Source organism: Bos indicus, chromosome 20 (genome assembly GCF_029378745.1).
Source record: "Bos indicus isolate NIAB-ARS_2022 breed Sahiwal x Tharparkar chromosome 20, NIAB-ARS_B.indTharparkar_mat_pri_1.0, whole genome shotgun sequence".
Taxonomy (NCBI): domain Eukaryota; kingdom Metazoa; phylum Chordata; class Mammalia; order Artiodactyla; family Bovidae; genus Bos; species Bos indicus.
The window spans coordinates 14,191,629-14,216,809 of NC_091779.1; the positions used below are offsets into that span (position 1 = coordinate 14,191,629).

At 36.6% G+C, this 25,181-nt stretch overlaps 1 protein-coding gene across 4 annotated transcripts in view; it reads left to right on the forward strand.

The window, feature by feature from the left end:
* The window catches only part of ADAMTS6 (ADAM metallopeptidase with thrombospondin type 1 motif 6), a 302,396-nt gene that overhangs the window by 233,893 nt on the left and 43,322 nt on the right, over positions 1-25,181 (forward strand). For all 4 annotated transcript variants that reach the window (XR_011562416.1, XR_011562415.1, XR_011562417.1 and 1 more), the window contains exons 20-23: positions 1,411-1,540; positions 11,311-11,515; positions 20,876-21,052; positions 23,946-24,102. Coding sequence is in view for 1 of the 4 variants with exons in the window: in XM_070774612.1 (XP_070630713.1) it covers positions 1,411-1,540; positions 11,311-11,515; positions 20,876-21,052; positions 23,946-24,102 (669 nt within the window). In the remaining 3 variants the exon portion in view is untranslated. The remainder of the gene's footprint in view (positions 1-1,410; positions 1,541-11,310; positions 11,516-20,875; positions 21,053-23,945; positions 24,103-25,181) is intronic.

The window sequence follows — 25,181 nt, forward strand, 5'->3', positions numbered from 1 at the left end:
ATAGATTTCCTATCTTCAAATTCAAAGGGCTTAGTTAAAAGTGTGCAAAGCCTGATAGCTGTGGCACTCCCATCTGCAGAGGTCTCATGCATGTAAGGGAGCTTGAGGAAGTATTTAGTGCATACCTCTTTAGGTGACAGTTTCCTTCATCGAATGGTCCTGTTTCACATTGATTTCTCTAATCTGGGGTCAAACTCTTTTCTTTAGAGCACTGTAGAAGCAACTGAGAAAAAAAGAAAAACTGAAAGTTTATGTAGGTTTAGCCTGGTATGAAGCTGTAGTTTCCTGGATACTGCTAATGCTGCTTTTACAACTGGTTCTGGGTAATTTAGCCTACCTGGTTAGAGAAATGAGGTGGGTGGTTAGTGGGGGTAGCTTAGTTTGTGCTTTTATTTTTAGTTCTGGGAGTAAGCTACTACCCACATAAGATCTGAAATATTTAGCATTGTCTTGTAGATTGACTTTTCTCTGAGACTTTGATAAACCTTATCTTTGCTTCTTTTGATTCTTCCCCACTGAAGAGAAAATGAATCTGCACCAAGTCTATTTCCAGGCATGCTTACAAATAAGAGTGTGTTTGTGTGTGTCCTTGTATTTTGTGAAATGTGAGCAAGTTGTGGTGGATATCTTTGCCAAAAATAATCAACATATTTAGAATTTTACAACTTTTATGAGAAAATTTTTAGCTGTGGCAAACAAGTTATATAGACCAATATTTAAGGATGAAAAGTATTCTGTAAGTTAATATTTGATGGAATATGTATATATCTGTTTGATGATGGTGTGATCAACAAGGCCAACTCTACAAAAGCAAACCGATTACTTAATGGGTTGCAGTTCAAAGAGGCTCACTGCTGTCTTTAAATTCTAGACTTTGTGGACTTTCAGAGAAATAAACCTTTTTTAAATGGAAGGGAGAAAAATGAAATGTGTGAATGTTATGTGTTCCTAACAGAGACTAAATTGATTGGATTTGTCCTACAAAATATTAAAATGTAAATTTGTCCCTAATGTTTTGTTTTTAAATAGATCTACAACCATTGTTTTGCATTGAAATGTATATTCATACACTTTATCTAATGATATTTTGGGAAAATAAAGTTTCTTTTTTTAAAGGAAAGCATGAAGAAGAATATACATATGGATATACCAATTGTTTAAAATTACCAATAGTTTCTTTTCTGAACTTGAAAACAGTTATGTTTCTAAGTATGAGAACAGTGATTTTGCCTAAATTTGCAATATAATGACCAAGACTTCTCTCCTTTTTAGAGAAGCAGTCAAGTATTCTGGAACAGATAAGACAGCATGGATCCAGTGAGGTTGATTCCCCACAGAGGAAAGCTATGCATACCTAACTTACTGGAAGGTAAACTACTCTTCAATTAATGATGTCCTCCTTTTCTCAAGGTGTCCAAAGACAGGAGGTGGTCTGTAAAAGGTTGGATGACAACTCCATTGTCCAGAACAATTACTGTGACCCTGATAGTAAGCCACCTGAAAATCAAAGAACCTGCAACACTGAGCCCTGCCCACCTGAGTAAGTAAGAGAAGTGAGAAATATTTTCAAGTGCAAAGAGAAAAACATTAGATATTCTTATCTGGAAACATACATTCATATGATATTCATAAATTAAGCTAAGAAAATCAAGTAAAACATCACAGAGGGTAGGATTTTTATTTCTATTTATTCACAAAATTTAGTAAGTAACCCCTTTAGAGCAGGGGTTTAATCTACTGATTAATCTACTGTCTGACTCTTTGCGACCCCATGAATTGCAGCATGCCAGCCTTCCTGTCCATCACCAACTCCCAGAGTTCACTCAAACCCATGTCCATTGAGTCGGACAGTAGATTAATCAGTAGATTAATCCTGGCATAGTGCTGGCAGTTGTCATATTTCCTTAATTCTAAAGCACATATCCTTCGCATTTTAACATCTCTGAAATTAGATTCATTTTGCAGTTGATGGTGTCTTAAAATAATAATCAGCATTATTTTTGTTTAATGGTATATAAAATAGTGATATCTTAGATTCATTAAACTATAAAAGATTGGCATGCAATCCTATCTTTTCTAGATATTTATCTTAAAGGCTTAAAGACTTTTTTAGTTGTTTAGAAATATTCAGCAATGGAATATCAGTGCTTTAATTTGCTGACCCGGTTTTAAATTCTGTCATCCTAAAGCATCTTGTCTTCTAAGTGTTGAGCACAGGCATAGAAGTGTACTTCAGGCCCTTTCCATTGATTAATGTAGCAATTACAACTCACTATAAAGGGAGGCAGAAGAAGAGAGCCCATCCATCTTAATGATGACTTTTAAAAAATTCAAAAATATGAGACATGCTATCAGTGGCCACACTCTATAATATAAAAGAAAGGTTTTTTGATTGAGCAAAAGGCAATAATTATGTGCAAAAAGACAAAGATAATGATTTAATCCTTGTCTTGAATGGAAGACAGAACATGTATGGAAAGCATTTCATTCTTGTTTGAAAAATCAGAGTAACCATTATCCCAAGGTTAGCAAATTATTCCCAACATGAAATTGATTTAAAAAAAAAAAAAAGAAAGTAGGCAAAGGAATTTATGTATTCCAGGCTCTCTAGAACTGGAAAGGGAAATTCTATAACAAAGTAATTCTTTCTCTAAAAGTAAGAGTCACAAAAATCTGAGACTTAAAATGGATAAAGAATTCTGGCCCCTTGAGAGTCCCTTGGACTGCAAGGAGGTCCAACCAGTCCATCCTAAAGGAGATCAGTCCTAGGTGTTCAAGGAAGGACTGATGCTAAAGCTGAAACTCCAATACTTTGGCCACCTCATGTGAAGAGTTGACTCATTGGAAAAGACCCTGATGCTGGGAGGGATTGGGGGCAGGAGGAGGAGGGGACGACAGAGGATGAGATGGTTAGATGGCATCACCGACTCAATGGACATGGGTTTGAGTGAACTCTGGGAGTTGGTGATGGACAGGGAGGCTGGCATGCTGCAATTCATGGGGTCGCAAAGAGTCGGACACGACTGAGCAACTGAACTGAACTGAACTGAATATGGTTTAAAAAAAAGTCTATGGCATAGACAGAAAGCAAAGAAGAACTAAAGAGCCTCTTGATGAAGGTGAAAGAGGAGAGTGAAAAAGCTGGCTTAAAACTCAACATTCAATCTTTCTCTATGTTGTTTCCTATTTTATTTATTTTTAATTTAATTTTAATTTTTTTCATTTATATGTTTTTATTTTTTTAATTAATTTATTTTATTTGGAGGCTAATTACTTTACAGTATTGCAGTGGGTTTTACCATACACTGACATGACATACATGTCATGGTTTTTGCCATATCTGTGACATAATACCAGAGAAGGCAACGGCACCCCACTCCAGTACTCTTGCCAGGAAAATCCCATGGACGGAGAAGCCTAGTGGGCTGCAGTCCATGGGGCCACTAAGAGTCGGACACGACTGAAGCAACTTAGCAGCAGCAGCATGACATAACACATAGAAAATTTTTTAAATAAATAAATAAAATCTGTTTTTAAGAGCACTACACATTGCTCATTTTTTGAAAAAACAAACAAACAACATTCAAAAAATGAAGATCATCACATCTAGTCCCATCACTTCATGGTAAATAGATGGAGAAACAATGGAAACAGTGACAGACTTTATTTTCTTGGGCTCCAAAATCACTGTAGATGGTGATTGCAGTCACAAAATTAAAAGGCACTTGCTCCTTGGAAGAAAAGGTATGACAAACCTGAACAGCATATTAAAAAGCAGAGACATTGCTCTGCCAACAAAGGACCATCTAGTCAGAGCTATGGTTTTTCCAGTAGTCACGTATGGATGTAAGAATTGGACCATAAAGAAGGCTGAGCATCGAAGAATTGATGTTTTTGTACTGTGGTGTTGGAAAGAATTGAGAGTCCCTTGGACTTCAAGGAGATCAAGCCAGTGTTAGGAAATCAGTCCTGAAGATTCATTGGAAGGACTGATGCTGAAGCTGAAACTCCAATACTTTGGCCACCTGATGTGAAGAGCCAACTCTTTAGAAAAGACCCTGATGCTGGGAAAGATCGAAGGCAGGAGGAGCAGAGGATAACAGAGGACAAGATGGTTAGATGGCATCACTAATTCAATGGACATTAGTTTGAGCAAGCACCCGAAGAAGGACATCAAAGCCTGGCATGCTGCAGTCCATGGGGTTGCAAAGACTCAGACATGACCGGGTGACTAAACAACAGCAACAAAATATGGTTAGATCAAGATATATTTGTTGATATTTGTTCCAAAATAATAATACCTTCTGAACTTTCAATATCCAAAGTCAGTGTCTGCCTGAATGTTTCAATCTTTAAGGGATATACACACCCCTAGTCTCTGGAAAAGTTTCAGTTTAGTTCAGTTCAGTCACTCAGTCGTGTCCGACTCTTTGCGACCCCATGAAAAGTTTAGTGGCTGCCAAATAAGGAGCACACAGAATCTAGGGTGATAGAAGTTTTTATTCTAAGACTTTTGAAATTTCATGTCTCTTCTTTTTCAAATGTGATCACTATGTAACTAACACCTTAAAATCCAGACATGGGAAAGTATAGAAATACAACCTATGGTATATATTACAAAGACAAGATATTTAATTATTTTTTTATTTTCCTTTCTTCTGCTAATTATTTTTGTAAATTTGTCTCAACAGAAACTGAAAAGCTATATAAAACAAAGTGATGCTCAAAATGCACAAGCTGTTTTTTGACATTTCTAAAGACCTAAGTGTATTTCCGTATAATTGTGAGCCTCAACCTAGTTACTTCCCCAGCACTCAGTACTTTTAAGTGTTACGTTTATCATGATCAGCCATTTAAGGCATTTGAATGGGCGTGGTCACACTTGTTCTATTTGGGCCTCAGCTTTTTCATTTAATTTCAAATGCATGCTATTCAAGCATCCTTTGAGATTTCAGTGGTTGGTCATTTCACCCAGTATATTACATGCTTGTATATTACATTGGAGTCTTTTTTTTAACACTTTAAGGATAATTGACATATTGGAATTAACCTAAACAATTAAAGTTGTTTTGTATTTCCCTTTCTTTTGTAGTTCTGAAATAAAAAGTTACTTCTTAACTTTTTTGTTGTTTGGAGGTAAGAGAATGGAATTTGAAAAAGAAAAATCAGTTTTCTTTATTGAAAAGAGCTAATATACATATTTAAAATATTCTTTATTAGTGTAGTTTTTCTTGTTCCTTTTTAATTTTTTCCTTATTTCTTTGAATTCAGACTATGAAAAGGATTTTTTAAATTTAACTTATTTTTTTACACCCCAATACAAAATGAATAAGGAAATCTTAATAAACTATCCAGAATGGTTATCATATGTAATAAGATTCCCATTACATTGGTATTATAGAGATAAGGCTCACTGAAAGACTACTGAATTCAAAAAGACTTTAAATGAATGTGGGAGAAAGAAGTTTTTTCAAATGACAATGTGACAATCGTGTTTGGTTTTTTTAATACATATTAAAACATAAAATTTCTTAAATACAGATAAATACAAAGAAGAAAATTTAAAAAACACTTAATACTTGTAAGATCATAGTTAATATTTTTCATCTTTTTCAATGTCTACATCGGCACATGTATGTAACAAAGTGGTATTATATTATTTGGACTTCCTTGGTGGCTCAGTGATAAAAAAATACACCTGCCAATGCAGGAAATGTGGGTTCAGTCCACGGATTGGGAAGACCCACTGGAGAAAGAAGAGGCAACCCACTCTGCTATTCTTGCCTGAGAAATCCTATGAACAGCGGACTCTGGCAGGCTACATACAGTCCATGGGGTTGCAAAAGGGTCGGACACGACTTAGCAACTAAACAACAGTTATTTATGATGTCTTATAGTCAGTTCTCAGCATATTGAACATTATATTGTTCTGAACATTAAACACCGTCTACAACATTTAGTAGATATGTCATGTTTATTTGAACTGACTTTCCACTGTAGAACAATCTTCTCTGGGCCCTAGCTTTTGATCCCTTTCTATTCCACAGCATTAACCATTTTTGCTTCTAAAATTTCTAGTGTAAACGGAATTATGTTTAACCCTCTGGGACACATTGTCAGATTACTCTCTAGAAAGAATGTATAAAAGTGTATTCTCACTGATAGTATGTACATAAGACTGTTGTTTCCCTAACCTGAACAACACTTGGTAATATTATTTTTAAAACAATCTTTAACTATTGAAAGGGGAAAAAAAAAAACCTTGATATCTAATTGGTGTTTTATTTTTTGTACTTCTACAATTGCTGATGCAGCTAAACATTTAAAAATTATGTTCAGTGGTCATTTCTTTTTTGTTTTTCCTCTTCATGGCCTGTGCCATTTTTCTATCAAAGTGCTTATCATTTTGTTATTGTTTTGTCTGAAGTCTTAATTAAGATTATTAACTCTTTTGCAAATTTTTTTTTCTAGTTTGTTATGATCTAGTTTTACTTATAAAAGCTTTTTGTAAAATACTATATAGGAAAACTAACTTTTATTTCTTTCATTGGTATAATGTTAAGAAGGCCTTACCCACTTTATGCTTATGCTTTCAAAGTCTTTTTTTTTTTTTTTTTTTTTTTATGTAAACTCTAATCTATCTGAAATATATTTGCCGGCTTTGAGGAAAGGACCTATATTTATTTTCAGATATTACTGTTTTCCCAATACCATTAATTTATAATCCTAAATGATATTTTTTAATCAAAAACTATCTTTTCAGATAATAAAATATTTTAAATGTCCTTTAGTCATATTGGAGACTTTATAAGTAGAGAATGGAAAAAAAGAGGGCAATAAGATTTGTCCTTATATTACGTAAAGGAAATGACAGGGACTAGGAAGAATAGACAAAAGAGGCATTGATAAAGAAATACTCATAACCGTGTTTATTTGAGAGACTTTAAAAAGCCAAAGGAAGTCTTGCTAGGAAAAAGTAATGTGGTCAGAGGAGCAACTCTTTTATGAGAATGAAAATAATAGTCAAGGTGGTGAGGTGACTAGAGAGAGAGAAAAAAAAACAAGAATTCTAGAGGCATTGAATGAAAATAGTGGGATTCATGACATAGGCAGAAGTCATTAGGAAAAGGAAAAGGGAGGAGTTGATATCAAAGAGCATGACTGATAGGAAGTTGGTGCCTCAGCATAGGAAAAGGAAGTAATGCTGAGTTAGAATCCAAAATGAAAGGCCAAGCGTTCAGTTTTGACCATGCTGTCTTTTAATAGCAAAAAGATTTCTGTATATGACCTCATGTGAAGAATCTTTAAATACTGAATATAATTCCTGTATGTAACTTTGATTTTTAAATTGGTGAAAATCAGAGAGGTGAAAGCAATAGAATACAATAAATGGTGCTGTACTGTACTTCGTCCTGTCCGACTCTTTACAACCCCATGTACTGTAGCCTGCCAGGCTCCCCTGTTCATGGGGATTTTCCAGGCAAGAATACTGGCATGGGTTGCCATGCCTTCCTCCAGGGGACCTTCCCAACCCAGTGATCAAACTCAGGTCTCTCATATTGCAGCGGATTCCTTATCGAGCCACCAGGGAAGCCCTATAAAAAATAACTATAGTACAAGGCAAAATATGTTAAGTATGATAAGAGTTATAAGCAAAAGGAGTCAGACGGGAGAGAGATTTTTACCCAGGGGCAAGGTTTTCTTTAACAGTATCTTTTTATTTTGAGTCATTGTACCTCACTCCCATGTACAACTATACTCTGTTATAAGTTTAGGAAAAGATCATCAGATTCCTGTATAAAACTCCAAAATGTCAGACCTGCGAGGGATCCTAGAAGTCAACTCCCATCATCTCATTCCCTTCCTCCAGTATTATTGTTTGTCCTCTTAATGTACAGATACTGTAGATTGGATTACACAGGCTATATCAAGCCACTCTTATTTCAGACACTCAAAAACGAATCCCACTAACTGTACAGCTTCTTCATCCTGGTGAGAATGAAGACGATTTTATTGTAGGTTCTTCAGCTCAAAAAGAAATAGCCCCAGTATTATGCAGATTATAATGATTCAGCAGTTGATAATCTCTGAGAATTTTCATGCTCATATTTTACCACTGAATCTAGAGAATGAAAAAAGAGAAATAGGGAGAATGTCATCAGAGGGTCAAATACTTGGAAAATGATGGAGGAAGCAGTCTGTCTTAAACTGGACAGAAGAGTGGTGAAACTGGGACTAGTAGCTACAGTGGTAAAATTGCAAAACTACTTAAATATCTGGATGGTGATTTAATCCTTTAGCGAGACATGGGAAGGGATGATTTGCTGAGCAATAAAGATACAACAGGGAGGGACTGAGTGTAAAGCCTGAAATCAAAGTTAAAGTCAGAAGGGAAATAGGAGGGTAGATAATGTTTTTACTTTCATACATTTCTAGTTAAATGCTAGAATGATACATCTAAGCTAAGAGATCAGTTCAGTTCAGTTTAGTCGCTCAGTCGTGTCCGACTCTTTGTGATCCCATGAATCGGAGCACGCCAGGCCTCCCTGTCTATCACCAACTCCCGGAGTTCACTGAGACTCACGTCCATCGAGTCAGTGATGCCATCCAGCCATCTCATCCTCTGTCCTCCCCTTCTCCTCCTGCCCCCAATCCCTCCCAGCATCAGAGTCTTTTCCAATGAGTCCACTCTTCGCATGAGGTGGCCAAAGTACTGGAGTTTCAGCTTTAGCATCATTCCTTCCAAAGAAATCCCAGGGCTGATCTCCTTCAGAATGGACTGGTTGGATCTCTTTGCAGTCCAAGGGACTCTCAAGAGTCTTCTCTGATGGTTGGCAGTAAAAGAGAGGATGAAGAATAAAAAGGCAGAGGTGGCCCTGGCCTTGTGAGCAAAAATAACAGCAACACCTCCTGAATCATCGCTGTTACTCTGGGCACCTGTGTTTAATTTGAAGGCCTCCATCCTTCTTACATTATGAGACCTAATGAGATCATGGCTGGAGGTGGTATGACTGAACTTTTTGTGGCTGAGTTATACACATTACTGTTTTATCCCCTAGTCTTGGTGATGAAATCATTGTTTCGAATTGAATCAGAGTTTCACTATGGCTGGCATGCAAGTTATTATTCTCAGTACACATTTTCCTCTTTACCAAAAATGGTACCAACAACTTAGGATCCTACTCATCTGTGGAAAACAAAATGGAAAGACTATGAAAATCACTTTATATCTTCTCTGGAAAATGACTTAGAAAAAAGATGTTAACGTCAGATTTCTAAAATTCCAGATTAAATTGTCACTCTTTAAGTAAATTTTAGATTGAAAAATTATAAATTTTTGACAAAATATATTTTAAGTTTGGGAAAGTGGTTAATTATGATATTTCTAAATGCTGGTTTCCCCCTGTCAGTAAAGATAATAAAAATAATAATGAACAAAGGCCATTGTGGCTTATTTGGCTGAGTGTAGGCTCAAATTTAGGATACTAGTACTCTGACTTCACTAAGGTATTATCTTCCACATACAAAACTGGCACAAATGAATTAAGCTCATGGAAAGAGGTGACATTTGTTCTTAACTTTTATACTCTTCTCTCTGGTTAGTCTCCTACCCAAGAGCGTGAGCATCTCTGTTTAGGATGTATGCATGATTTATAAGCATGGAATGAAGAAAATGTCTTTTGACCTCATGTTTGTGGTTTAGATTCTACTATTTGTTAGAAATGTTGAATTGTTGGAAGTGAAATTCAGTGGATAACAGTGGATGCGGGATCTAGTTCTAGCTCCATCATTGCACTTATCATGATTTTGGAAAACTGTTTTCATAACACAATGTCTTACTTTCTTCTATAAAACAAAGCACAGTGCCTTGAGCATAGTAGGCATTCAGCATATATTCATGACATTAAATACAATAATGTATCAGTCAGGACTCTGGCAAAACTAGCACAACTTCAACTTTGGCTAGCTTCTGCACTGAAGAGAATTTAGTGGTTTATATTAACAAAGCCGAGGGAAGTATAAAAGTGGACCTAGCTTCAGGAATGGCTGGAATCAAGCACTCAAATACTTTCAAGACTCTAGCTCCTCCTCTGCATTCTTTCAAATCAGTTAATTCCACTTGACACGGAATATGGCCATCATCAGCTCTTATATCTTTATATACCCTTGTGACCAGAAAGGAAAGTATTCCTTTTGCTTACGTTAGATGTAAAAATTCTAAAGCTGAATCCTTCTTGGTTTGGTTGGGATCATGATTCGTACCCTTGGACCAATTAATGTGCCCAAAAAAGTAAGTCCTGCAGAAATATGACACAGACACAAACATACACCTGAAATTGCATATATGAAAGTTCATTGATGACTCTAGGTGTGGTATACCTACGGATATGAGATATGTTCTTTTATTAAGACATTTCTGTTTCTTCCCACATCAGCTCTGTAGAAGCTCTTTTTAGGAGTAAAGGAGGTCAAAGCAAGGGATCTCCATGTTTTCACAGACCTGGCTCAGGACTCTACTCCTACTGCAGAGTCTTCAGCACTCCCATGTCTTCTGAATGGATACCTGGGCCATCTCTGCCCTTAGAAGGACAGTAAAGACTTCTGTCTTATGCAGAGCGTGATGTACATTTCTGGGAATCAGGAAACAAATCCCTTGCTCCTGCAGGGTGGTTTATCACCAAACACTCAATTGAGGGAGAACCTCTCTCAATATAATAATAAAAATGGCTTCTGTGTCTTGCTTCTTTTGTGTCAGATGTTGTTAGAAGCTCCTGAGACCCTGTGACTAGCATATCTTCTCTTGGTTATGTTTAGGGTGATAGCTTTAATTTGGCCATAATGAAGTATCTATATCACAAAAACTGGCAAATGCAATGGATGAGGACTCTCCCTCCCACGAGGAGCCAGTTTTTAACATTTACCAGCATGTGACTTGAAGCTTCATATGTTACCTTGCTTAGTCCTCATGAGAATCTCATGATTGGTATTGTTATCCTCATTTTAGAAGTTAATTTTTAAAAAATGGAGAAAAAGAAGTTTAAAAACACAAAATGGATTGCTTGTTTGAACCTGTTTGCCTGTTGCAAAGCCCATGCAGTATACTCTAGAAAGCAGCTAACAGTGATTTATCTTTTCCTTATGTATATGGAAGCAGTTCTTCTGTTTGTCATTTGTCACATCAACAAACACTGAAATGTTAGCTCTTCTGGGAAGAGGAGGTAGTCCACTGATATAGTGCCTTCACTCTGCTGAAATCTCTGGCTGCACTGAGGGAATGCTTTTCTGTGTTTCTTTCACTTCTTGCTGCAGGTGGTTCATTGGGGACTGGTTGGAATGTAGCAAGACTTGTGATGGTGGGATGCGCACAAGGGCAGTACTCTGCATCAGGAAGATTGGACCTTCTGAGGAGGAGACACTGGACTACAGTGGTTGTTTAACACACCGGCCTATTGAAAAAGAGCCCTGCAACAACCAGTCGTGTCCACCTCAGTGGGTGGCTTTGGACTGGTCAGAAGTAAGGAAATCTGAGGCTGTATGTTTTGAGATGTCTTAACTATCAATACCAAAGCATTTAATATTAAGGACACCTGAGCGTGTGAGCATCTTAGAACTTAACAAGTAAGGACTGCATAACAGTGAATTTGGCCATGTTATATTTTTTTGCTGCTTGCCAGGAACTAAAGGTTTTGGGGGTCAGGAAACTCAATGAGAAACTAGTAATCAATTTGATTAAAAACAAGCCTGAAGTGAATTTGAGAGACTACTCTAGTGAGTTAAGGTATATATGTGTATATATATATATACATATATATATACCTTCTGTATATTTTTCTCTTTTTTTTTCCTTTTTCTTTGCTATTATTGAGCAGCTATTTATTGAGCAGCATTTATAGGCTCAAAATAAGTGATATGTTTATCTTTTTTTCAAAGTAATGTTCAAGCCTAACTAACTCTTACGTATGAATTTGTTAATTGATTATCACATGTTATATATCTATATATATTTTAATTGCTTCTGTGGAAGAAATATGGAGTTGAGGGTTATAACATATCAAAAAGTCAAATTCAGATTTTATTATTACCTCCACTTACATGATTAATGAAGAAGATCTGACTAAGATAATATTTTTCTGGCATACATGTAAAAAGTCAAATATAATCCCAAACCCTCAGAGAAATAGTCTTATGAAAAATGAGGTAAGAGGTAGAGTTAATTGACTCTTCATTCTGCATGAGACATACACATATACATATTGTACCATTCTCTACTTTTCCTAAAGAGGAACTGAATCTTTCTCAAGTGTTGTTTAGTGTTAGAAAGAATGAGTATCTGGCTATATAACTAAAGATCATTTTTCTAAGTTAGCAAAACAGGATGCATTTCCTGCTGGAAACATAGTGGTACTTGCTTTAGGTATTTCCTGTAGACCTCATAAGTTTGTGAAAAAAATAAACAAAAATAATTAAACATTGTTCTTTAGGAACCTATGGATGTTAACTTTTCTCCCTGTGAATCTTACTACTTGAGTAGCCTTATTTTGCTAGAGGGCTGGGGTTGAAAGAGAGACTGTGTTTAAGATGGTACATGGAAATGGAGATTCTGACCAGTTGTGGTTATCTGTGGAATCTTTGGGAGACGTTGGGAGTGTTCTCCCAAGTTTCCTGGCCACAGTCCAGCTTCAGTAATTATATTCTGCCTAACTTTTATTTGTGTTTCAATCAAATGTAGAGATATTCCTGGTATTATTCACTCAGTGGTTATGGAAAAGGTATGAACTCTTCTGTTACCTACAGTGGGTGGATTAACTCCTAAATTCATTTGGAAGATAAAATCCATTGATAAAGAAGAGACATTTTATGGAATTGTACATGTTAGTAGTTGTTTTACTTGCAAGTCAGTGCCCAAAACCCTTGTAGAAATTCATAAATAGTTGTCAATAATCATGGCAACATTGTTACTGGAAAATCATAATGGGAGACCCGATGATTGGCTGCAATGTTTGAAGGGTTTTAGGCCAACTCAATAAGTATAATTGGGTGCTTTCTAACCTTATTGGGATAGGGACTAAGGAGAATTCAAAAGAATCTCATAAACTTGGGAAAATAAGGAATATCTATGAAACAACTAGAGAATAACATAAGACTATGTTTAACACAATGATGGATTGTAGAAGTGATACAGAAATTCAGAAGCTAAGAAGGTCAGAATAGCCTGGAATAGAATCAGAAGGCTTTTTAGTTGATGAGAGTTGAACTGAATATTGTAGGAGTGTAAAATTTGAAGAAGCGAAGAGAACTGAGAAACTGGAGAAGTATTCCTGATAAGAGAAACAACTGAACAAAAATACAAAGAATATGTGGTGAAAGTAGGGTGGGAGGAAAGGATTTGTTTTAAAGAATAAATGGAAGATAAGATTGAAAAAGTAGTGATAGGTTAAAGGCTTGAATACAGAACTTTATACCACATCATTCTTCTGCAAAAAGTAGAGAAAAACAGACAAGTTCAAAAACTAGAAAAAAACTTCTGCCAATCACTAAAACAGCAAAACCTTCTCATGTGCAGACTCACTTCACATTGGTCTCTGCACCTACATTTTTCTTTGTTATTATATTTTTATTTTAACATAAAACAGCAAATATTATCACCTTAAAAAATAGATTGTGTAAACTACTGCATATTTCCATTTCAAATACCATTTTAAGATTTTCTTCCTAATTCAACCTCATGTAGGTTGTAATTACCCTACTCTTAGCATTTCGATTCTCATCTCTCCAGTCTTATAAGTGACTTGCTCAAATGGTTCTATGAGGCTGTTAGGCACTCCTGGAAACTGCCTGAAGAAATATATGTAAGTGAAGGGGACTTCTAATCACATGTCTGCTATCTCTTTAAGATGGCTGAGTCAAAGCCTAGGGTAGAGAAGTAGAGCCAAGGGCATGGAGTACACATGTTGGGACTATCACCGCCCCACCCACCCCCACCCCCTCCAAAAAAAATTAGTGGGCTATTGTCTCTCTACAGGCAATGCAGGAAAACTATTCTGGGGTAAGCATGAGTCAGGAAATCCTGCCATTACCATCTCAAAGATTCTAGTTAACATCATCAATATCATCATGTTGATCTCTTGTTCTGGAGGAGAGATGATTTTTGCCCCATTCAGTCTCTCCTGTGTATTTTCCAAAGGAGAAGGTGTACTCTCACTCTTCCACTTCCCTTTACCACAAAACCTACTCTTCTCTAGATGAATTAAAAATAAGTAAAAGTAAATAACATTAAGTGAAAAAATGTTTGAGTAGCTATGGAGAACAAAGTGAGAACAAGGAGCCTGATCTTCCCAGAGGAATGTTAACATCTCCCACTAATGAAAAGAGGGGGTCCCAGCAGAAGAGCAGGCAGTGTTCAGTCTCTTTCACTTTACTTTTGCAAAGATAATTTCACACAATATCTTTCTGACACACCCATGAAAACTTTCCTGCTCTTTCTGCCCCCTTCCCACTTCCAACTATCAGCTGTCTGAGCTCTGTTAATCACAAGGGTGAGGTTCAACTGGTGAAAACATGTTGCAGTAAGAGGAATGTACCCTCTGACCTTTTTCTTTCTTTGCCGGCTGCTCTCACATAAAATTTCCATTGTTGCAAAGCCAGGAACTATTTTCCCCATCAGTGAATCCCACCCCATGCTTATGGCGGAAAAAAAAAAAAAAAAAAATTCAGCCAAATTACCTTCGTGGAAAATGACTTTTCTGCAGTCTTTTGTGGAACTAATGAAGCTATGGCTTTCCCATTTCCTACAGTCTAGCCTCACTCCTGGGATCACCCATGCTATGTTGGACTTAAATGGCTTTCTGTTTTTGCCCTCTCTTGGCGTGTTTCTCTGAAAGCATTGCTGTGTGCTGTGGATGGGCTCCAGCAATCCTTAGCCATTCTTTTGATGTATAAGAATGGTTTCTTTTGACTCCCACAGAGTACCCATTGAAAAAGGTCTGTTTCTTGTACTTATTCTTCCACAAGTGGATGACTGGCATCATACTCAATTGACTTTATGGGGTTTACATTTAGGTAGCATTACTTAAGAAGGATGGGGGTGGGGGGAAATCTACCTCCAAGTCATTCTTTGTTTTAGTAGATACTTGTGCTATCACGGTGTTTACTCCTAGGTTCTACTCTGGTGCCATAACTAAGTAAATTAAACCCACTTATCCAGAGAGAATTCAGTCTAATGCCCAAATGTTAATGTTTCTATCCTTTATAAGTGAGAGCCAAATTATTTTCCCTGTTGTGGTTTCAAAATTTTTTCTGCAAAATGTGTTTTTGCTTCTTAATCGTAAAATGTTAAACTGAAGTACGAATGTATCTCTCGTAAAAATCACCATCTATATTCAACTGAGATGAGAACAAAAAATAAATGGTCTGATCAGATTTTAAATAATTGTGAGATTCTGAATATATGAATAAAAGAAGAAAGATATTTATCTGCAATAAGGAGAAATAGTGAGAAATAAGTTTACTAAAGAATCATTCTCCACTGAATTACCTTCCGTCCAGCTATTATAAGAATGAATTGAATGGATTTTGATATTTATAACTAGACTTTAGTCTAAAAAATTACTTTATTACTGAACTAAGTATTCAGTTTCTAATTATTTCTAATGAATTTTACTGCATACTCAAAAAATGTGCAAAAATATGCCCTTTACATGAGTATAGACTAATATTGTCTCTAAAAAATGCTCTGAATCATTCATGATTAATTTACTGCCTACTAATCATATGCATAATCATGGTTACTCTTGATTTTCTAGGATTTCTTATTTTGGGGGGTAACTAAATAAAACTGAGGCTGTCAGATAGATAAACATCTTTATTCATCAGAAGACTAGAGAGGAGAAGATGAAATGTAGCTTAAAGAAAGAAGAGGCAGAAAGTAAAAATAAAAACAAGCTGAGGGATGTCTCTGCTTGAGCATCGCTGACATAAGATCAGAAGAATTTGCAGGATGAAGCCCTACTTAAATCTAAGCTAGTCTAAGTGACATCCTTGTGCCTTTATTATTTTTTACAAGCAATTTTTAAACAATTTTATAATCACCCTCTAGAAGAGTTGAGATTATGACTATAGACATGTAATATTCATGGCTAGATCTTCAGGGCTTGGGGCCATTGTATTCATTGAATCTTAATGTAGTTCTCAGTCATTCACTATTTTGAGAATCCAATTGATTATCTCTTTATTTCCAGTGCTATAGGATAGAATATCTATGGCTTATTTAGTGGAGCTTGGGCTATAATTCTCTAAAATTATTTCTTGTCTCAATAGAAGATGTTGTATGTTAAGCTTTGCATATAACTTCACATTGTCCCACAGAGGATTTGTACATTTATCTTTCAGATCGTTATCTTTTTCAAAACTGCCATGTGAATTTATCTGCACTACTCAATACTTCAGCTTCCCACTAGTAAAATGAGTGTGAAAACAGCACTTTGTGAGGTTTCTGTGAAGATTAGATAGATTATGGTATGCAAAGGGCTTAGAACACTTAATAAATTTCAGTGTTGCTTTCTCGCTTTATTCTTCTCCCTATTGTCATCGATCTCATTTGTTTCGTTTTGTCTTTGGTTCCCTGGGGGCTTCTCAGACACAAATGAAAGAATCGTCTGTCTTTGCATTGTCTGCTTCCCCTAATTGTAAACAGGACTTTGGCACAGGCTCTTATGGAAGACTGCTAGATATCACTACAGTGTTCAAATAAGAGCAGAAGCTTCTTGCTACTGTAAAAAGATATTAGAATAAACAAGAGACTTATGTCCCAGGCTTTAATTAACTTTAGTTTTTAATTGAAATATCATTGATAACAGTTTTGTGCAGATCTCTGCTATACAGCTGAGTGACTTAGTTATACCCATATAGACATTCTTTTATCTGAGGCTTTAATATATATACATATGCTTTTAAAATATGAAGAGAGAGAAAGTCTTGAGTACATTTTTCAATAAATTTTCCCAATATAGAAAATTAATCATAGCCTCAAAATATTGACTGAACACTAAACTGAATACTAAATACGAATCGGAATTCCTGATATATCCTATATGTCTCTGCTCTTATCCCTAAAGTCTGAAGTACCCCTCTGTCCTTTTGTACTTCACCTCATTTATTTTTATAATAATTAATACTCATGTATTCATGAGACTTTGTTTCTATGAATGCTAAGAGCTAAAGTATGGATTAGACCGGAAGCCTTAGAATTTAGTTCCAGCTCTACAATTTGCTATCTGTTTAACCTCAATTAAGTTGTTTAAGCTTCCTGTAAAAGGCTCAAAAATATATATGAGAATAATGTATTGAACGTATTTTGTGAACTGTGAAACTCTAGTGGAATATAAAGCAGTAGGATTATCATTATCAATAATAATATTAAACATTAAGAGAGTGACAGAAATTCTCTAAGGCTGTGTCTTCTAATACTGATAAATGGTAGAAGAAACTTGTGTGAAGTCAAGAGGACCAAACACAAGTGGGGCAAGCTCAAGAGACTCAAATCAGGGTTCTATTCATTCTACAGAATGCATGATTGCAAGATAGTGTTGCGTGTCTTAGTTTCTTGACATATAAAGTAACACGGTTGTGGTGAGGATTAAATGAGATAATATATACAAAGTTCATGATGTAGGGTCTGACATCCAGGAAACACTCAGTAGGTGTTAACATTAGGTCTGCCATTTAATCGCTGCATGTCTTTGTACCAACCACTTACCCTAAGGTTGTTTCTTCCTTTTAAACATAATTGTCATCTCACAGGATTTTTGTGAGAACTTTATGAATTACAGCACTTAGCACAGCACTTGATGCCTATCCCTTCTCCATTGGATCTTCCCAACCCAGAAATTGAACCAGGGTCTCCTGCATTGCAATCAAATTCTTTACCAGCTGAGCTACTAGGGAAGCCATTAATATCGAGAGTATTTATTAAATGGTGGCTGCTATCATAATTACCGTTATTAATAGCAGCAGTAGTCATAGGAGTAAGTCTCCCCATGTGGCTCAGTGGTAAAGAAACCGCCTGCCAATGCAGGAGATGAAGGAGACTCAGGTTTGAACCCTGCGGCAGGAGGATTCCCTTGGAGTAGGAAATGGCAACCCACTCCAGTAATCTTGCCTGAAAACTTCCATGGACAGAAGAGCCTGGCAGGCTGCAGTCCATGAGGTTACAAAGAGTCTGACACAACTGAACACACACACACACACACACACACACACAGTCATAGTAGTAGCAGCAGCAGCATTAGCTTTATGCCTATTGAAGTGAATCTGGAAAGGTAAGCAGAGCCTTCCTATCAGTGTATAGTAAGCATATTTAAAGAGTTTGAGTTTATGTCTTGAAGACCACTGTATGATTTTTTAAAAAAATCAAAATAGAACATAATCAGATATGTCCTTTAGAGAGTGGATTGAAGTAAGACAAGAGCAAGAAACAGGAGACCTGTTAGAAAGTCATTGCAATTTTACATGCAAGAAGTGATGTTTGTTGGTAGGAGGGTTAGTGGCAATGGAGACAGACAGAAATCAACAAATGTGAAAGAGGTTTAGGACTTCGGTTAATAGAACCTAGTGATTGATTATATGGGTAGAATGAAGCTGCAGCTGGACAGAAGGATGTTGACTTGGCTGTAAAACATAATAACAGGGATCAGGAATTTCTCTCTTGACCTCTAAATCCCTAACTAAAGCCTTTTCTGGAACCATATTGGAAAAAACTGGATGTTATTCTCCTTCAACTGTATCTTAATTAAATGTTTTCTAAGTTAGAGGAAATGCACTCTGTTACTACATTCATTGTGATGAAGAGTGTTTGTGGGTCCTTGATTTACACATGAAAAATTTGTATTATTTTTCTTTCTCTCTATGACATGTCACCAGTTCAAGATTGCCCCTGACAAAGCCACTCAGGAGAGTGTACATTGTTCCTTAAGACATTCTCATCCCACAGCTAGTAGGTCTTGATTTACCTAAAAATAAATCAAAACCATTATCTTTGCAAATATATTTATATTTTGAAGATATTTCCAAATATCTTTATTGAGTGCATTCTCAAAGTCCTCTGTTGGATCCTGAGGATAGATAGGGTGAGGTTGTATATGAAGATGAAGCAGAGATGAAATTATTTTAAGCTTATAGTCTGATAGGAATGAGAGGATATATGAATTCATAATCATAAAATAGGCAGATGATGACTAGGGGCACAAGAATTTATATATTCTTACATTCTCTGTAATGTTACTTATTCTTATGTTCACATGTCTATCTCCTGCATTAAAACCGTGAGCTCCTTCATTGACTTATTCATTCTTAGATCTCCTCTCCCCCTACAGTCTACACTACACTATAGTCTAGTGTAGTTCCTGTGGGAAATTTGGTAGTAGTTTTTGAATGAAAGATGTAGAAACAGGGCTTCAAAATATTGTGGGTAAGGGTCTCACTTCACTGAGAAGTATAGATTTTAAGGAAAGGTTCAGATGTTCAGGGGGAAAAGCTGGAGGACTTCAGTCAGCCACCACATTGAGTAGGTAACTCCTGAACAGTAACTCTAGAGCACTCCAATTAACTTCAAAAAGAGGTAAATAATAGACTTTGTGACAGGAAGAAGGATCTTTTCCTCAGTGTGAAGAGCTTACTGGTCCAACTAAAGAATCGTCAAATTCCTTATGTTTAACTGATGGACAAGGAAGAATCCAGAGATTCTCTGTGCAATAAATCTTTACCTGTGATCATGTATTCTTAGCTACCGCATACTAAGAGTACATTTGGCCTGCTATATCTCTGGGTTCCACATCCACAGATTCAACCAACAGAAGATCAAAAATATTTGGGAAAAAAATTCCAGAAAGTTCCAAAAAGTAAAACGTGAATTTGCTGCACTGGTACCTATTTGCATAGTGTTTATATTGTATTAGGTATCATAAGTAATTTAAAGATGATCTAAAGTTCACAGGAGGATGTGTGTAGGTTATATGCAAATACTGTCATTTTATACAAGGGACTTGATCATCAACAGGTTTTGGTGTCCTCCACGGTCCTGAAATTGTCCCCTGCTGATACTGAGGGCCACCTGTACACATCTAAATCAAACCTTAGCTTGCTTCACAAAGGTAATTTCTCATGGCCTACTAGTACCCATAAGAATTTTTTTCAGAAGACTACACCTCAGTTCAGTTCAGTCACTCAGTTGTGTCCAACTCTTTGCAACCTCATGGACTGCAGCACACCAGGCCTCCCTGTCCATCACCAACCCAAACCCATGTCCATTGAGTCAGTGATGCCATCCAACCATTTCATCCTCTGTTGTCCCCTTCTCCTCCCACCTTCAGTCTTTCCCAGCATCAGGATCTTTTCCAGTGAGTCAGTTCTTCACATCAAGTGGCCAGAGTATTGGAGTTTCAGCTTCAACATCATTCCTTCCAGTGAATACTCAGGACTGATCTCCTTTAGGATGGACTGGTTGGTCCTCCTTGCAGTCCAGGGGACTATCAAAAGAAACCAAGGATTCCGCATTCCAAAAACCAATATTATCTTACCACAACTGAATATGGCCAAGGATAGGGAAGAGTCAAAAGGAATAAACCTACACACAATAAAAGAAGATAAGCTGCCAAGAAAAGCAAACTCTGGATTTAGCTCTTACAGACCTTAGGGCAAAAGATAGAAGTTCTTCTATTCAAAAACTTAAGGAACTTTCATATCTGTTGAGACTTTGCTTAAGATTTAGTACATGTGTATGTTGTTTACTCAAATACACATTTAGTTGGAGAAAGATTTTCCTCAAATCTTTCTCTATGTTTAGACTATCGTTATTCATTAGTATTTGTTTTATTTACAGTGCACTCCCAAATGTGGTCCAGGATTCAAGCATCGGATTGTTCTGTGCAAGAGCAGTGACCTTTCTAAAACATTCCCAGCAACACAGTGTTCCGAGGAGAGCAAACCCCCTGTCCGCATCCGCTGCAGTTTGGGCCGCTGCCCTCCTCCTCGCTGGGTGACAGGAGACTGGGGCCAGGTAAGGCAGTTGGACTATGGGCCCCTGCTGAAGCAGCACCTTGAGACACTTGAGGTTCCTGATTGGGTCATTATAGGGGCTCATGAAATGAGTAGCAACACACAGACCTAGGGATGAGATGGGAATGTGAAAAGTGCACAGGCGGCAGCAGTCACATGCAGACACTGAGCCATGTTTCTCCCACAGCTACACACTTCCCACATTCACCTACTTCTTGGATTCTAACATTTTAACTTAAAGAGAAATAATCTAGATGATCAGAGGTTTGAACAGGCTACCAGAACTTTGGCTTCTGTTGCCAACTCTCTCAACTATTTCAAGAACAAATCAGTTAACACCATTTTCTTAATTTTCACACTAAGAAAATAAATCCTCTTAACCTCACAGAAAACATGTAAGGATCTTAATTAGGTTTTATCTTTTTTTATTTTTTAATGGCTGCGCTGGGTCTTCATTGCTGTGAGCAGCCTTTCTTTAGTTGGGGTGAGCAGGCGCTACTCTTCATTTTGGTGCAAGGGCTTCTCACTGCTGTGGCTTCTCTCGTTGCAGAGCATAGGCTCCAGGCACGAAGGCTTCAGTAGTTGTAGCACTCGGGCTCAGTAGTTGTGGCACACGAGCTTAGTTGCTCCACAGCATGTGGGATCTTCCTGGACCAGGAATCGAACCCATGTCCTCTGTACTGGCAGGCAGAGTCCTATCCACTGTACTACCAGGGAAGTCCCTGTATTTTTATATTGATTGGATTCATTTATATTTTATCTTCCAATTCCTATTTTCTTCTTTCTCAGTTTTAAATTATGTTATCTTGCTTAAGGTCCCCTTAAATCCTTTGAAAGCAAATTGATATATTTGAATAGAAGGCAAATTAAATATTGTTCTTTTGAAAGTTGAAAAGGAAACCTATTTAGGTTATATTAAAAAATAATGCTCCAGAAAGTAAATTTCTAGTGAATCAATGCCCTTTTCCTGTGGTTTTACAATTAACTTTGTAGCTAGTTATTTTCTAATATCTGAGAGCTCAGGTAAATCATAGTGGCATATAACTACACCAGCATGATTTTATCTGTGCTCTGGGCCTTCCATTACTTAGTAGGAATGGCATTTCATAGAATTACCAAAACTGTGGCCAAAATGCATTATTGCTAGAGTGTAGCTATATCTACAGACCTCTTTGGGGAGTGGGCAAAGATTTTCAGTCTCCATTAAGGCAAATAAATATTCTTGGTCTGTGCTCAGCCTTGTGGGGAAATAAAAGAAGTATGACCATAAAATAATTAACATTTGCATTTGTCTAACAAGTAGTTAATAATGTTCTTTCACATAATGATATTTAGTTTAATTTACAAAGTGCTCAACTGGAATATACATCATAAGCTTAAGTAAGAATCAAATGCAGTTAAGTGTTTATCTGTAGACATGTGATAGTTTCACAATTTATAATTGATATTCTGCTATTAAAGAATCAGTGCAGACATACTCTTTTGATTTTTATTTAAATTAGATAGGAATTTCCTTTCTTATATATTCTTTGTTGCAATGTACTGTTACATAAAGGTCATGTAGAAGTTTTTTCATGTTAATAATTTCACCAACAAATCCGTTTGAGATTATTCTTTTAAATGTTGTCAAGTCCTTTTCTTCTCCTCTCTATTTTCTATTCAGTTTCCTAAAATTGAAATTAACCAGTGAAAATACCTTTCAAAGATGCTTTATTACATCTTTATGGTGCATTTATTCATCATTCTGTATTTAGAAAGTTAAAAATAAAAGTATCTGCGAATATCCTGGCAAGTCCTATAAGTGCCTTGAGAGTTTTTGCAAATTAATCCAGCAGGGCCTTGGTCTATTTACCTTGTAAATATCACCATCACCTGTCTTTGCACAAGTAGCTCCTCATCTCCTTGATCCCAAATCTCACAGGCTTTCCAGTATTCTGAGTGGCAGGCCCCGAAAATAGACCACAGCTTCACTCTTCAGCCAGGATAGCTGATCAGGCCCAGAGAGCACTTCAGTTCTAAAGTAATTGAATCCCGGGTAGATGAAGAAGGAAAGGGAGACATGCTAACTGGCTACCTACAGACCTCTTCTCAGATTTGTCTCAGATCTGCATACTTTACAAAACTCAAGGTACTTATTTAATGTCTTTTTTTTTTTCAAACTGGTCTCATCACCAGGGCCCTCAATGGTCACTGCTGTTAGACTGAACTAATATTTTAATCAGATTCAGAGCACTCCAGTAGACCACTGAGTTGTCTTCCCACAAGTCTTTAATAAATAGGGAGCAATAGAATCTCTGACTATTTTACTTCCTCACAGGTATTTTCTCATTATACTCTTGTTTAACTTCACTGGCACTGATTGGCACTGTTGGAATCACAGCCCAAGAAATCTCCATCCGTTGTCTTCTGGAAACTATATTACTTCTATATTCTAGGGTAATGACACGATCCTTGAGTTTCCAAACCAATGCTGTAATAGAATGATTTAATCATATACCTCCCCAAGATTAACTACATATGGGCTTTATTTTTTTTTTTTCAACTGTTAAAGGAATATTTACTGATGGTTGACTGTACAAGATGTGGGGGGAGTGAAATACAGGGTTTTTTTTCCCTATTCCATTTGTTTGAGGAACACCTTCATGATTTGGGGATCTCTGACCCCTAGTTTGTGGGGAGACCATTGGATTCAGTTCAATTCAGTTCAGTCTGACTGTTTAGAGCATCTCCATCTTTGGCTGCAAAGAATATAATCAATCTGATTTCAGTATTGACCGAAATACATATGGGCTTTAAAAGCTAATATGTATAGTATTTGAAATGACATAGTATCTATTTTGTCTCCTGAAAATTGTTGAGAACAGCATTTTGTCTCTCCTTGTCTTTTGGTTTAGTGTTCTGCTCAGTGTGGCCTTGGACAGCAAATGCGGACTGTGCAATGTCTTTCCTACACTGGACAGGCATCAAGTGACTGTCCAGAAACTAGTCGACCTCCATCAATGCAGCAGTGTGAAAGCAAATGTGACAGTACCCCCATTTCCAGTACTGAAGGTAAGTTCCCCAGGACCTCCAGTACAGATGGTGAGGGGACTGTAGTCTCAGTGATTCAACTGTATTGATTTACAGGGTTCAAAGAGCCCCATAAAACCACTGTTGTAGTGTGTTTGCATATAGCATTTGTGAAAGCTACACATGTACTGGATATATAATCAGGAAACCTAAGTTGTGTTTTTTTTCCAGACTCTCCCACTATCTGTATGACCTTATTAAGTCACTTAACATTTCTGGAGCTGAGTTTACTTATCTTTACAATGAAAGACTGGAATGGAGATAATCTCTAAAGTTCTGTCCAACATAGCATTTTATGTTTGACTTGTGATTTCTAATGAACCAAGCTTGAAAGTAAAAACTTCTGTTTCTTTTTGGCTATAACAATGGATTTCTGCTATTGGAAAGGTTAAAATCCATGCTTGTTATAGATATAATGAAAGCATATGTTTGGAACTTCTTAGGTTTCAAATACTAATTTTCTCATTGAAGAAAAATAAAAGAATGTTATTGTATAGCTGTTTATATAGGAGGACAATGTCTTCAGACTCTGAAAATTTTCTGTTACATATGGGGAAGTCTCTGTATTAACAGCAGATACCCATCCAAATTCTGAAATTTCTTATATTGTATTTAAATGAATGTACTTTGTTTATTCAATCAAGCATCCATTTGAAATCTCCTGAATGCTACTATGTGCAAGGCAGTATCACAGAAACTGGAGAGTACAGAGACAACTGTGGCATAGTCAGGAAGTTCAGACTGTCGTCTCATATATAAACATCTGAAGCCATGAATTTTAATTATGTAAGAAACCCAGCTATAGGACTCTACTTAAAAAAACAAAAAGATAAAGAGCTATGCTGACTATAATTTGTTAATACTTATCAAATGAAAATGATATGGTAATCTATTAAAAAGAGATTGTACCTTTTGATAAAATCTATCTAGTTTGAGGGACATTTTTTAATCTTATTTTTCAATATTTCCATGAGGAATTTCATTTTAGGAAGAGCAAGCATCTTGCATGACAAGATGCAGAAAACTTGCATCTTTGCAAGTGGCCCATTTCTTATCTGAGC